General features: G+C 42.4%; 1 protein-coding gene across 7 annotated transcripts in view; it reads left to right on the top strand.

Annotated features, from left to right (window-relative positions):
* SIL1 (SIL1 nucleotide exchange factor) overlaps positions 1-15,159 on the top strand; it is a 314,302-nt gene that overhangs the window by 218,189 nt on the left and 80,954 nt on the right. For all 7 annotated transcript variants that reach the window (XM_007172237.2, XM_057540342.1, XM_007172240.2 and 4 more), the window contains exon 5: positions 6,900-6,999. In XM_007172237.2, coding sequence (XP_007172299.2) covers positions 6,900-6,999 — 100 coding nt within the window. The remainder of the gene's footprint in view (positions 1-6,899; positions 7,000-15,159) is intronic.

Here is a 15,159-nt window from a genome sequence, read left to right as displayed (position 1 = left end):
TAAATACCAGCCATGAAATATCTAACACAAGGACCAGCAAATTATGGCCTGCAGCAAAATATTGGGACTACTGCCTTTTTTTGTATGACCCAGAAGCTAGGTTGTTGTTAACATTTTTTAATGGTTGAAAAAAAATGAAGAAGAAGAATATTTCATGACTGAAAATTATTTGAAATTCAGATTCCGGTGTCCATAAATAAAGTTTTATTGGAACATAGCCATGCTCACTCATTTAGGTATTGTCTATGGCTGATTTCTTGCTACACTGACAGAGTTGAGTAGTTGGGAAAATGACCCCAGAAGGCCTACAAAGCCTAAAATATTATCTGATTATTACAAATAGTTTGCTGTCCCTGTTCTAATACGAGCATATCTTGTTTTATTGTGCTTCACTTTGTTGCGGTTCGCAGATACTGCGTTTTTTACAAATTGAAGATTTGTGGTAACCCTGTGTTGAGCAAGTCTATTGCTACCATTTTTCCAACAGCATTTGCTCACTTCATGTCTCTGTGTCACATTTTGGTAATTTTCACAATATTTCAAACTTTTTCATTAATATTTGTTATGGTGATCCTGTGATTAGTTCTTTGATGAATAGATCTTTGATGTTACTATTGTAATTGGTTTTTTGGTTTTGTATTGTTTTTTTGTCATGTATCTTTTAATTAAGGTACCTACTTTTTTTTTAGACGTAATGCTATTGCACACTTAATAGACTACAGTATAGTGTAAACATAACTTATGTGCACTGGGAAGCCAAAAAATTCATGTGACTTGCTTTATTGCAATATTCACTTTATTGCGATGGTCTGGAACAGTGACCTCAATATCTCTGAGATATGCCTATTCATGTAAGTATTGGGAATCAATCATGGATTATTGAGTGGGGTTAGTGTTACTCAGTCCTTGGATTTTTATTATTTTAACAGTATTTTGCGGTTAGATATGAGGCAGAAAGTTACCTTAGAGGCTCCCTTTTTACCTGAGTCTTTTCTTTTATGTACCTGGCAAAAGGTCATCCATCCTGTCCATGTGGCACTCACAAGCCCACAAAGTAGCTTATTCAGATTTGGGCATTTTTCACTGTTGGAAAATTCAACTTTATATTATGATAGATAAGGAGCTATTTGTCGTCCTTATAGTCACCCCAAACTGGGAAGGATCTTTACTTTCCCCCATTCTCCAGATAGGCCTGAACCTGGATTAACCCAGGTTATATGATGATTATTTTCTCAGAACCGTCGAAGAAAGAATCAAATCTCATTGTCGTAACCCCTGTCAACCTCCCTCCATCCCTAGCATGCATATACATACATTTTTCAGTGTCTCAAAGTACTTAGGACATCTTTTCTCACATCTAAGCCAAGTCTTATTTTCTGAATAAGAAGACTATTTTTTTCCTGGTTTAAGAATATTGAGTTAGGAACTTGATGAATTTGGAGCTTTTTATTTGTTGGTTTTAATACTATGGGAAGTGATTTCTCCAGTACCTGACCATAGATCATTAGCAGGAGCACTTATTGCTTTGTCTGTTGCTCCTGTCTTTTTATACTAGAAAGCAGAGCCATCCATGTGGTCTGTAGTAGAGACACCGTAAGAGAAGAATATTTGTCCCCACTCCTGCCTCTTTGCTTTTCTCCTTTGGAATGTTTCTGAGGGCTCTGCCCTGGAATGGCCTCCAGGATATGCTGGACATGTCTTCTTCCTTCTCAGCATTTATAGCCAGCAGCAAACCTGTCTGAACAGAAGCCCAAAGACGTTGACAAAGTGGTGTGGGTGTTCAGTGCTGTGAGCTCAGTGAGTCTCTGGTTGCCTTTGGTGGTGACTTCCTTCTCAAGGAGTGGACCTCATCCTGTGCTCCTTTAATTCCACTTCACAGTGTCTTCCTGCCTCTCTAGTTCTGGAATGGGAACAGAGGCCAAAGGGCAGGGCTAATTTTCAAAATTGTTATAATATTTTGCTTATTGACTTCATTCTGTTTTGGGGAACAAGATCCACAGCTTTCCATCAGATTGTCAAAGAAGTTGGTGATCCCACAAAGTTAAGAGCCACTGGCTAGGACTTCCCTGGTGGCGCAGTGGTTAAGAATCTGCCTGCCAGGGCTTCCCTGGTGGCTCAGTGGTTGAGAGTCTGCCTGCCAATGCAGGGGACACGGGTTCGAGCCCTGGTCTGGGAAGATCCCACATGCCACGGAGCAACTAGGCCCGTGAGCCACAATTACTCAGCCTGTGCGTCTGGAACCTGTGCTCCACAACAAGAGAGGCCGCAATAGTGAGGGGCCCATGCACCGCGATGAAGAGTGGCCCCCACTTGCCGCAACTAGAGAAAGCCCTCACACAGAAACGATGACCCAACACAGCCATAAATAAATAAATAAATAAATTAAAAAAAAAAAAAAAGAATCTGCCTGCCAGTGCAGGGGACACAGATTCGAACCCTGGTCTGGGAAGATCCCACATGCCGCGGAGCAACTAAGCCTGTGCGCCACAACTCTGGAGCCTGTGCTCTAGAGCCCGCAAGCCGCAACTACTGAGCCCGTGTGCCACAACTACTGAAGCCCACGCGCCTAAAGCCCGTGCTCCGCAACAAGAGAAGCCATCCAATGAGAAGCCTGCGAGCCGCAACGAAGAGTAGCCCCCGCTCGCCGCAACTAGAGAAAGCCCGCGCGCAGCAACAAAGACCTAAGGCAGCCAAAAATGAAAAGAAATAAACTTAAAAAAAAAGAAAGGAACCACTGGCTAGAGAGAGATGGGGATAGTCCATTCAGCCTAATCCATGGCAGCTTCTCCATTAGAGCTGCTGGCTGTGTGACTGGCCACACTGCTACCTAGAGCTACAGTTCTTGTGGGCTCTAAAGCCTGGGAGAGGTCTCCTGACTCTGACTTGTTCCAGAGGATTCTCTTGGCACTACCTGAGTTCAGTGTATAGTTGGCTCTCAGCAGGTTTTCCTCTTCCTCTTTGTGTGTTAGGTATTGCCATCTCCACTGGTTTTAGTCTGCATCCCTGTCAATCTCTCCATAGTACATCTCTCTTTTTGCCTTGGAACAACCAGATATTTGAGTCATCCTCTTATGTTTAGAGGGATAAGGGACAAACTTCATCCAAGTTGTTTCATTTTGGGTTGAGCATTTACCACGGTATAATATAGTATGGTAGTTAAGGGAGTGGGCCAAGGACAGGACCATTTACTTACTCCATTCATTCATTTCACAAAAGACCTATTGAGTGCCTATGTGCCAGGCACTGGAGATACAGTAGTAAACAAAACAGACAAGATGCTAGCTTTATTGAGGCTAGCAGATAGGAAAAGAGAGAAATAAGTATGCAAGTAAGGTAATTACAGATTATAATAAATACTAGGGAAGAAATAAGGTGATAAGTCCCTGAGGGAGGTAACTGTAGATAGGATGGTTTGAGAAGGCCTTCTCAAAGAGATGTTCGAACTGAGACCTGAAGAATGAGGGGCATTTAGTCATGCAGAGGGTTGGTTTTATAGGTTTATCGTTAGAGCATTTCAGGCAGAAGAAACAAGAAGAGTTTCTGGCTTTGTTAAGGAAAGGGCTTTGTCAAGTTCAAGAAACAGGAAAATGATCAGGTTGACTAGAGGGTAGGAGAAGGAAGAAGACTAATATGAGATGAGATTGGGAAGGTATGAGGGGCCACATCATGTGGAATTCTGAGGAGCATGTTGAATGTTCTTCATTTAAGTAGAATTGTAATGGAAAACCATTGGAGGATTTGGGGTGGGAGAGTCATTTAATGTAATGTAGTTTAGCAAGATCATTCTAGTTGCTATGTATATGGAGGATAGATTGAAGGTGGACAAAAAAAGATGCACAGAGACAATTAGAATGTCATTTAAGTGGATCAGGCAAAACATAATGGTGGCTTAGTCTATGGTGTGTGAAGGAGAGTGGATGAATTGGAGATTTAATTTGGAGGTAGCAGCAACAGGACTTGCTTACGATTTAGATGTAGGGGTTGGAAAAAGGATGGGGTTAGGGGTTCAGGGTAAAGCCTCATTTGGGATTTGCACAACTAGGTACTTGAAGGTACTATTTATTGAAATAGAAAAGATTGAGAGAGGGACAGTTTTATGGGGAGAACTATCAAGACCTATGTTTTAGATGTAATAAGTCTGGGGTGGCCATTAAACATCCGAGATCCAAGATATATCAGTAGTTGTACAGGAGTCTGGCTGGTACTCAGAGAAGAGGTTTGGGTCAAAGATGTAAATTTGGGCATCACTGCCTGATAGATATTTTAAAATATCTAGGTGAGGGCTTCCCTGGTGGCGCAGTGGTTGAGAATCTGCCTGCTAATGCAGGAGACACGGGTTCGAGCCCTGGTCTGGGAAGATCCCACATGCCACGGAGCAGCTGGGCCCGTGAGCCACAGCTGCTGAGCCTGCGCGTCTGGAGCCTGTGCCCCGCAACGGGAGGGGCCGCGATGGTGAAAGGCCCGCGCACCGCGATGAAGAGCGGTCCCCGCACCGCGATGAAGAGTGGCCCCCGCTTGCCGCAACTGGAGAAAGCCCTCGCACGAACCGAAGACCCAGCACAGCCAAAAAAATAAAATAAAATAAAATAAATATCTAGGTGAGAGGGTAGAGATAGAGAAAAAAAGATTGTCCAGGATTGAACTCTGAGGTGTTCCAGCATATAGGATTTAGGTAGGAGATAAGGAACCAGCAAGAAGAGACAGAGAAGGAGTAAGGAAGAGGAAGAACCCAGAGAGTGTGGAAACAAGAAGCCAGGAAAGGAGAGTGTTTCAAGGAGGGAGGGGTGAACTGTGTAAATGCTGCTGAGTGGTTGAGGAACATGGCGCTAGTGAAGAGTCCATTGGATTTGGCCATCAGTTACTGGGAATTTTGATGAGCAGTTTTAGTGGGGTTGTGGGAATAAAATCCAGGTTAATGCATATGGCAATGTAAATAGCATTCAAGGAGGTGTGGATGGTGAATGAAGACAATGTGTTCATAAAGTTTTACTTAATCTGAACAGGAGCAGGGAAATGGCATGATAATTAGAGACTGTGGAGTCAAAGGAGTGTTGGTATGCTGATGGGAATAATCCAGTCAAAGGAAAAACTGATGATGCAGCCAGGTGGGAGTGGTATAATTATGGGAGTTAAAGCTTTTTAAAAGGCAAGTGGGATCTCTAGCCTAAGTTCAGCAGGGGCAGGGACACTGTCATCCATTCCAATAGTAGGGAAAGCAGAAAATACAGATTTAGGTGCAGGTTGGTGTATGGAGTGGATGATGGAAAGGTGAGGGAGTTCTTGATAACATCTGTTTTTCTCAGTGAAGAATAAAGTGAGAATACCAGCTGAGGATAGTTGTATGTGTGCCTGTGCATGTGCACACACACGTGTGCACCCACACATGTGCACACTTGTGTGTGTGCAGTTGGGGCTGAGAGTGGGTGATGATGGATAGCCTGGAGACTGGGACTTTAGGCAGTAAACAGATATACAGACATGACGGGATTAATCCTGACCAAGAATTGGAGGAAGGAGGAGATAATCTGCTCAAGTTATAGCCCTAAATACGTAACTCCCTCTTAGGGGTAATGGTCAGGGCAGTGGCATCCTCATGCAGCTGGCAGTGGGTGATTCTCTGGCAGGAAAGTGGTTCTCTTTCCTACCTTGTAGGGTTGTGGTAATGATTTGAATGAAATATTACTTCTAAAGGGTTAACACAGTGCCTGACACATGGCTAAGTGGTCTGTAAATGGGAGTGATTAGCTATTTAGTTTAGGAGGACTGGGGTTTAAAGAAGTCAAGTGTTTTTCTGAGGGCCCTAAGGGGTCTCTAGGATGAATCAAGGACTGAGTGAGTACCTCTCATGAGACCTGAGGCTGGCTAGGATGTTGAACCATGAGACTGATGCACTCATCTCGCCTGGAACAGAGAGTGGTCCAGTAGCCCCTTCCTCCCCAGCCTCTGATATATCTCCAGGGATATCTGGATTCCTCCCTCCCCCTCCCACCCCCCTCCCCTGCCAGCTGGACAGTCTTGTCATGCACAGCCCACTTTCTATACTTCCCTTAGTCTGTATGTACCATTCTTTTTCTTACCTCTGTTCACTGAACTGAAGTGAGTGCTGGTGGCAAAACCTGCCTTCTACCCCCTCACCCCATGAATACCTTCTCTCCAGTCAAGATGAATTGTTGTGGCTTGGATCAGCTCCAGGGCTCTTTGTGAGGATACCACTCTAGTCTCTGCCAGGTTCCTGACATTATGTCCACATTGGTTCCTTTCTCCCCTGTCCTTGGAGGCTGGCTATGGAAGGTGGCTGGCCTCGATTTTAGTTCTCAGTATCTCAAACTCATTCCTTTGTCAGGTTGACTCATACCTCCTGCATGTACTCTGTCTCAGGGGTTGGTCTTAAGGGTATGAATTTATCCAACCTGTTTTTGTAAAGGTAGACTGAGTTGTCAAATCAGGTCAGGCACACACTTGCGGGGCTCAGGTCCCTGTTGGTCTCTTTCCTAGAAGAATATAAATAGGGTATACGTTATTTCCTCTGTCTGTGCCCACTGTCCTCCAGGAGGTCTTACTCTGGCATGTACTGAGGGAGCAGCATTGCACAGACATTCTAGACTTGTTCTGCCCGAGTAGCTGGCTGAGAGCTCTCTGTCCATGGTGGGCTTCCGTCTGCCTCATGCCATTTTCTCCTCTTTCATGAAGTGACTCCATCTTCAGCTCTTTCCTCCTCTAGCTTCAAGGTGAGATCACCCTGTTAGACTTCTGGCTGACCCACGGCAAAGTTAGGATAGTGTGCTCTGAGTTAGAGCTGGCCTGGATTAGCTGGCCTTGGAGTGCCAGCCACCCAGAGGGGTTTTCTTTCTTGGGAAAGATGGTGTCCCCCTTGTGACTCTCAACTTCTCTTTGGACAGGCTGGACATCAACACCAATACCTATACATCTCAGGACCTCAAGAGCGCACTGGCAAAATTCAAGGAGGGGGCAGATATGGAGAGTTCAAAGGAAGACAAGGTTTGTGATGTTGTTTATAGTGAGTTCATACCATCCTGCAGAATGGCCTTGAAGGGAATCACTGTCTCCTGAAGCTTTAGCAGTGAACATGGGATAATAATAACAATAATATTATAAAATAATTTAAAGAGCCAAGTAAGTTAATGCCAAATAAGTAACCCTTTACAGACTCTTAAAAAAAAATGCTGGGAGCTTTTCTGTCATCGTTTACGTTAGGATCCAACTTCCCATTACATATTTGGGAAAACTGAAGCACAAAGCAGAGAGAGCCATACTCTGCATTACCACAGACATCAGTGAGGGGAATAGAGATTAAAACCCAGATCTCTTCACTTATACTTGGATTAGACACAAGTTTAAAGGACAGAGGACCTAGGCCAGGAAGGAAGAAGCCCAAGTCCTTTGAACATGTAGCAAACCTTTTCCAGACCTCAAATTCCTTAAATGTACAACAGATGGCTGAGGTTTCCTCCAGCTCTAAATTTGTTTATAAGCTAAGGGAATGAGAAGGAGAAAGAGGCAGAATTGCAGCCCCTTGGTTATGCCTCTAATGTCTGGGATGGCTCGTGGATCCCAACCTATCAGAACGAAGTCTTATTCTTAGATGGATCATGAGCTCATGTGATAACCAGACAGTGTTGCAAATCAGTTTTTACATTTCCACTTGAGTCCTGTCCTTGAAAGAACCTCCTCCAATGGCTGCCTTGCAGACCTTTCTAAGTTCTCCCTCCCCCTTCTCCTCTTCACAATCCCCTTTGCTTTGTATTATATTTCTCTGCCCTCACCCCAGAATTCTGGCAGTATCTTGGAAAGGCAACACCAGGTTCTTGACAGCCTGTGTGTTAGTGGAGGAAGCTTTAGGTCCCTCAGATCCTTCAGAGCTAAGTATTTCTGAGACAGATGGACTTGTGTGTGTGTGTGTGCGTGCATGTGTGTATTGGAGAGGACCTCAGGAGGAGGTGTTAATATGAAGGCCAAGTCTCCATGTCTTTACTCATCTTACCAAAGTCTCATCTCCCAACATGGAGAGTGTATGTGGTATGAGAAGGTGAGTAGCAGGATGGCAGCAATTGTGGTAAAGGAAGGTGATGCGTAATATTATATCACATTGCAGGTGTATTAACTGTGGGGGTGGAGGGGTGTGAGGAAAAGCAAATCCCCTACCTGCTGAAGGTGAGGCCAGCAGAGGAGAGCAGTGCATGCCTAGGTGCCTGGAGCAGAGATTGGTATTCCTGTGACCAGGGGTTGGGCTCATTCCCACTCATTCTCTCACCATGAGCTCCACATGGAGCAGACGGGAACATAAAAGTTAGCCCCTGTTCCATGTTTTCTCTGTGGATGGAAGACCCACTGCACCCCTGTCTCTTCTCTTTGCTCTCTTTAATGGCATTCTTATCCCCTAATTCAATTAGTGTAGAAAAGTATGAATATTATGAAAATATTTTTTAAATGTAAAAGCAAGAGATTATTTAAGTTTTAAGTTGCTGTTTTTTTGCAATTAAAAATAATTCTTTCCCTATGCAAGGAGAGATCCCAATAATGGTAGCCAAATACGACACCCCTGTACCAGCTGATTTGAGTCAGCTGCCACTTCTGACCTATGGCTGCCACACTGTTTCTTTACTTCTGTGGCACTTAGGTTGTTAGCTCCTTCGCTGAGGTGCTGGGTCCTAGGGTCTTTTTCTCATTTTCATTTGTATCCTTCCTGGACTGACTCAGCTCCCCGCCAATGCATTGGGACTGGCAAATAAATTCACTTGAAGTAGACTGGGGAGTTTCTTATATGTCTCAAGCTCCTGGCTGCAGATACCATAATACTTTTTGTTTATCAATCTTTAAACAAAATCTTAGCATGGTGACTTGCAAGTACAGGATGTGCTTTTACTATTTATAAAGACAATACTGTGAGATATTGTGTCATATCTTAACCAGTTGAGTGAATTTTTTTTACCTGATTTTTTTGGGGGAAGGGCATCAATTCCATTATATCCATTGGTAACTTATTAGATTTAAGTGAATCAGTCCTTCCCAGAGTCCCTTGCTTTGTGGAAAATCTCTGTCTTACCCAGCACATTTGGGCCATTGTTGTTGAACCTGATCTCTTTATCCCCCTATTATCATACAAATTGCTTGATGCTTTATGTTTTATCATGTCAGCTGTTGTTTACCTATATCCTATAAATTACTCCATTTAAAAATATGGTCTTCTTTTTTAAAAATATTTATTTATTTATTTAATTTATTTTTGGCTACGTTGGGTCTTAGTTGTGGCACGCGGGATCTTCACTGTGGCATGTGGGATCTTTCGTTGTGGCGCACGGGCTCTTCGTTGTGGTACGCGGGTTTCTCTCTTTCTAGCTGTGGCGTGTGGGTTTTCTCTCTCTAGTTGAGGTGCGTGGGCTTAGTTGCCCCACGGCATGTTGGATCTTAGTTCCCCGACCAGGGATCGAACCCGCATCCCCTGCATTGGAAGGCAGATTCTTTACCACTGAAACACCAGGAAGTCCCCCAGATATGGCCTTCTTAAACTTTTGATTCTGGACAAGATAAAATAGACTCATTTCTCCCTATTCTTCCTGCTCAGGACAACTAAAAATCCTGGACATAATACTAAAAGCAAATATAAGAAGACTAAAGGTGAGAAGAAGAAGGTGGATTAGATAGGGACCTCGGAATTTGAGGGATGACATGGCAGTGAGTTCCTTGGCTTTCTTTTTGCCCTCTATATATCCCAGAGTGGGCACTGGAGAAGCCCATATCATGGAAATATCAACAGGTACAGATAGAGAAAAGGCCCTAAGAAAGGCCTGCTCTTCATAAGATAGCACTAGGAAAAGGGCAGCCTAATAGAACAAAAAACTTTTTGACAATACTTATTCTGCTTTAGCCAAAGACCTCCCTTAGTGCCAGTGGGAGTTGAATGGGGAACTTGTATTTCCACCTCCCATTTGGTGTAGTATAGCAAAGCTGTACTCTCTTTCCTCCACCAGAGTGGCGTCAGCAGAAGCTGAGTGGGGAGCCTGAACTTGCACCCCCTCTGGTAGCAATAGATGGTGTGAGGCAGTGCTCTTCTACCTCAATCAAGGTGGTGTCAGGGAGAGTTGAGCAGAGAGCCTGAATTTCTACTCTCTGCCCAGTGGTAGAAGACTATTCTCTGCTTCTCCCACTGCTGTGGTACCAGCAGAGACCAAGTGTGGAGCCTGGTTTTCGCCCTTCACATGCGTGTAGCAGGCTGCTTTTTCAGTTGGGGTGGTGTAAGCAGAGGCCAAGAAGGGAACCTGAATGTCTGTCCCCTCCCTGGCAGCACCAAGGTAGTTTTTCACTTCTCTTAGCTTCAGCGATGCCAGAGGGTTGGTGAATGGAGAGTCTATACTTCTACCCTCCATCTGGTGGGAACAAGGCAGCGTAAGTCAGCATTCTGCTTTCTGCTCCAGGGCAGTGTTAATGGGGATAAGTGAGGAGCCCGAACTTCTACCCTCAGATCAGCAGTGATGAGGCAGTGCCTCAGTTACCCTGCCAGGGTGAGGTCAGTAGAGGCCAAGGAAGGACTTCCATTCCCAATGCTGAGTGTCCAGCGGTGGCAGGTGATGCTCTTCCTTCTCCTAACTAGAGGTGGTGGTAGGATTTTGGAGGGAAGGGAGATGGAGAAAGGAATTTTGCATATGAAGTTCTGGGAATGCTCCCTAGTAACCCACAAGAGAAACCGACCAGAATTAACACAGCAGATTTGAGAATGGAACTACGGTGTAGAATACTGCCCAGGTTTTTAGATTAGCTCTAGGTAGCACACACAGGAAGCAGACCAAAATAACACTGCAAATTCTGTGAAAACTAAATTGTTTTGGGGTCACAACTGTACCAGAAGACCAGAACCAACATATTAAACCTAAACAGTGTGACTGCCTACTGAAAAGGAAGATTCAGTAGAATTCAGAGTCTTATAACTTAATACTCAAAATGCCTAGTATACCAAAAATCACTCATCATACCAAGAACCAGGAAAATCAAAACTGGAATTAGGAAAGACAATTAACCAATGCCAACAGTGAGATGACCCAGGAGTTGGTATTATCAAACAAGAATTTTAAAGCAGTTATCATAAAAATGCTTCAAGCAATTATGTACACTCTTGAGACAAATGATAACCTCAGCAGAGAAATAGAAGACATAAGAAAGAACAGCATAGAATTTTAGAACTGAAAAATACAACTGAAAATTAGAAAAATAATCACTGGATAGGCTTAATAGTAGAATAGAGATGAGAAAGAAAAGAATCAGTGAACTTAAAGACCGATAAAAAGTCATCTAAGTAACAGAAAATAGATTGAAAAAAAAAATGAACAGAGACTTAAGGACCTGTAGGACTATAACAGAAAATCTAAGATTTGTGTCACAGAGTCATCTCAGAAGGAGAGGAGAAAGAATATGGGGCTGAGAAAATAATCAAAGAAATAAAGATGGAAAACTCCCCCAATTGGTGAAAGACATAAACCCACAGATTCATGAAGCTGAGTGAATTCTAAATAGTTTATAAATTCAAAGAAATCAATACCATGACACATCACAGTCAACCTTATGAAAACTAAAGACAGAAAAAAAAATCTGAAAAGCAGCAAGACAGAAACCACATACTATCAATAGGGAATAATGATTGAATGACAGCATCTTTTTCATCTGAGATCACAGAGGCCAAAAATATGTGGCATATTTTTCAAGTGCTGAAAAAAACAAATTGTTCATTCAGAATTCTATAGCCAATGAAAATCTCCTTCAGGAGTGTCAGGGAGAAAATCAAGACACTCTCACACAAAAGAAAATTAAAAGAATTTATCACCAGCAGACCCACCTAAAAGAATGACTAAAGAATATTTTTCAAAGAGAAAGGAAATAATAACAGAAGAAAACATGGACCATTGGGAAGAAAGAACAGTGAAATGAATAAAAGTAAGGGAAACTATAATAGATTATCCTTCTCCTGAAGTTTTAAAATTATGTTTGATAGTTGTAGCAAAATTTATGACATCATCTGTAATTCCATTTATGTTTAATAATATATGTTCAACTGCCAGAGTTACCACTTTTTGTTTCTTTGCTGCGCTTTCAACTTTGTTGATCAGTTGTCTCTTTTGATTATCCATTTTTATGAAATGTTACATGGGTTTATCCTTGGGGGATGAGGAAGCCATATAACCACACACTTGACATCTGTGTGTGAACTGCATAATGGATGCACAGTGACAGTTCACTGTCAGATTTTTTTTTTTTAATAAATTTATTTATTTGTTTTTTTGTTTTTGTTTTTGGCTGTGTTGGGTCTTTGTTGCTGTGCATGGACTTTCTCTAGTTGCGGTGAGTGGGGGCTACTCTTCGTTGCGGTGCGCCGGCTTCTCATTGTGGTGGCTTCTCTTGTTGCGGAGCATGGGCTCCAGGTGCGTGGGCTTCAGTAGTTGCCACATGCGGGCTCAGTAGTTGTGGTGCATGGGCTTAGTTGCTCCACGGCATGTGGGATCTTCCCGGACCAGGGCTTGAACCCACGTCCCCTGCATTGGCAGGCAGATTCTTAACCACTGCGCCACCAGGTAAGCCGCCACTGTCAGATTTTGAAATAAATAATGTGATCAGCCACTGTTCATGATTGGCATTTATGTTATTTACATAGTGATTTATGGACTGAAGAGCTAGCAGCAAAGTTGGTACTTAATGCAATTAAAGTTAAATATATGATGGCAACTGAAGTTTGAGTCATGTTGGGAGACTAGTATTATTTAAACTGTGGTTGAAATTGGTGCATATCAGATCTGTACAAAGCAAGGACTGTCTATCTGATAAAAGACTTGTATCTATCTAGAACATATAAAGAACCCTCAAAACTCAACAGTAAAAACCAACAAACAATTTGAAAATGGGAAGAGGACATGAACAAACATTTCACCAAAGAGGATATATAGATGGCAAATAAGCACATGAAAAAATGTTTAATGTCATTAGATGTTAGAGATATGCAAATTAAATTCACCATGAGATATCACTATACATCTATTGCTATTTAATGATAATACTATCTATTAGATAGTAATAGATAGCAGTATCTATTACTATTAAATGATAATAGTAAATACTAGTGAGGATGTGGAGAAACTGGATCTTTCATACATTGTTGGTGGGAATATAAAATGGTTCAGCTACTCTGGAAAATAGTTGGGATCTTTCTTATAAAACCAAACATATGCTTATCATTATGACCCAGCAATTGCACTCTTGGGCACTTATCCCAGAGAAATAAGAACTTAAGTTTATTTTTTAAATTCTATTTTATTTTTGGCTGTGTTGGATCTTCATTGCTGCGTGAGGGCTTTCTCTAGTTGCGGTGAGCGGGGGCTACTCTTCATTGCGGTGCGCGGGCTTCTCACTGTCGTGGCTTCTCGTTGCAGAGCACGGGCTCTAGGCGCGCAGGATTCAGTAGTTGTGGCACGCGGGCTCAGTAGTTGTGGCGCACGGGCTTAGTTGCTCTGCGGCATGTAGGGTCTTCCTGGGCCAGGGATCGAACCCATGTCCCCTGCATTGGCAGGCAGATTCTTAACCACTGTGCCACCAGGGAAGCCCAAGTTTATATTTTAAAAAACTTTTATACAAATGTTCATGTGGTCTTATTCATAATATTCCAAACCTGGAAACAAACATTCTTCAACAGGTGAATGGTTAAACAAACTGTACATCTATACAATGGAATACTACTCAGCATTAAAAAGAAACAAACCATTGATATTTACAGTAACTTGGATAGATCTCAAGTGCATTAAGTTTAATAAAAGGGCCAATCTCAAAAAATTACAGACTGTGTAACTGTCTGTATAGCCTTCTCCAAATGCTAGAATTATAGATATGGAGGACAAATTAGTGGTTGCCAGGGCATAGGGACAGGAGGCAAGGGATGAGAGGATGAGGTGCAACTATAGAGGACTACGGTGGAGTTGTTTGATGGTGATGGAACAGTTCTGTAACTTGATTGTTCTGTTATGAATCTGTATATTAGATAAAATTGTAGAGAATGATGCACACACATACATGCAAATGTGTACATGTAAAAGCTGGTGAAATCTGAATAAGGCTTGTGGTCTAGTTAATAGTATTGTACCTATGTCACTTTCTTGGTTTTGACATTGTGCTGTTATTGCATAAGGTGTTACTATCGGAGGAAGCTGAATGAAGGTTATATAGTACTCTGTGTATTATTTTTGTAATTTCCTTTGAGTTCATAATTACTGCAAAATTAAAAGTTTTGTTTTGTTAAAGGCCTTCCCGAGGGCCAGGCATGCATCATTTTTGTGAGGCAGAGGTGACTAGTTTCTTATCCTGCTCACTTGTCTGTCATCCCACAGCTCTAGGCAGTGACTCAGCTTTCCTATACCTCTTTGCTTGGCCTTTGGCAGCCACCCAGAGTCCTCTAGCTGGGTGTAAGGAGAGCATTTCACTGTTTAGCCTAAAGGAGAAGAATATGGCATCGCATAGATATGATTGCTCTGCTAGGAACTTGGTTTTTTTTTAAGAGAGACTGATTCATTTCTTTGGTTGGTGTTTCTATGGAGTCCTTGTAACTGGAGAGAAAACCCATAGGTAATAGGTGAGCAATTTGGAGCTGACAGCTGCTCATCATCCTGCTTTTTATAAATATTCGGGCCTTTTAATTATTCTTGGAAGATAGAGATGTAAGCCACTGTGACCTTTCAGACTCTCTTTATAAGCACTATCCTCTAAAATTGGGAAGAAAACAGAAAGTGTCACATGTATAAAATACCTAATTAAAGCCTCTTATTCACCTCCAACATAACTTCATTTTTAAAATCTTTATATGTGTGTGGGGTGGGGAGGGACTGAGCGAAAATTGTTTGAGACTTGAGTATAGTACATACAGTAATTTGGCTACTTCAAAAGTTGAACAAATTGTACACCTGTAGTTAGATTGACAGTAATGACAGAGATTTAATTTTCATCAGCAAATTGCTCCCACTCTGACAGCTCTTTACCCACAGTTTCCTCCATCCGGGTTTCCCTAAAATGTTGCTGGTTTGGGCAGGGACAAAGCAAAGATATTCTATGATTGTAGAAGAAAGAGAACCGAGGTGTGGATTATTCCACCTTAGACCTCAGCTTTCCCGTGTG

This window comes from Balaenoptera acutorostrata, chromosome 2, assembly GCF_949987535.1.
Source record: "Balaenoptera acutorostrata chromosome 2, mBalAcu1.1, whole genome shotgun sequence".
Taxonomy (NCBI): Eukaryota; Metazoa; Chordata; class Mammalia; order Artiodactyla; family Balaenopteridae; genus Balaenoptera; species Balaenoptera acutorostrata.
Note: the sequence above shows the minus strand (reverse complement) of the source record. Positions and strands in the feature narration are given on the sequence as shown.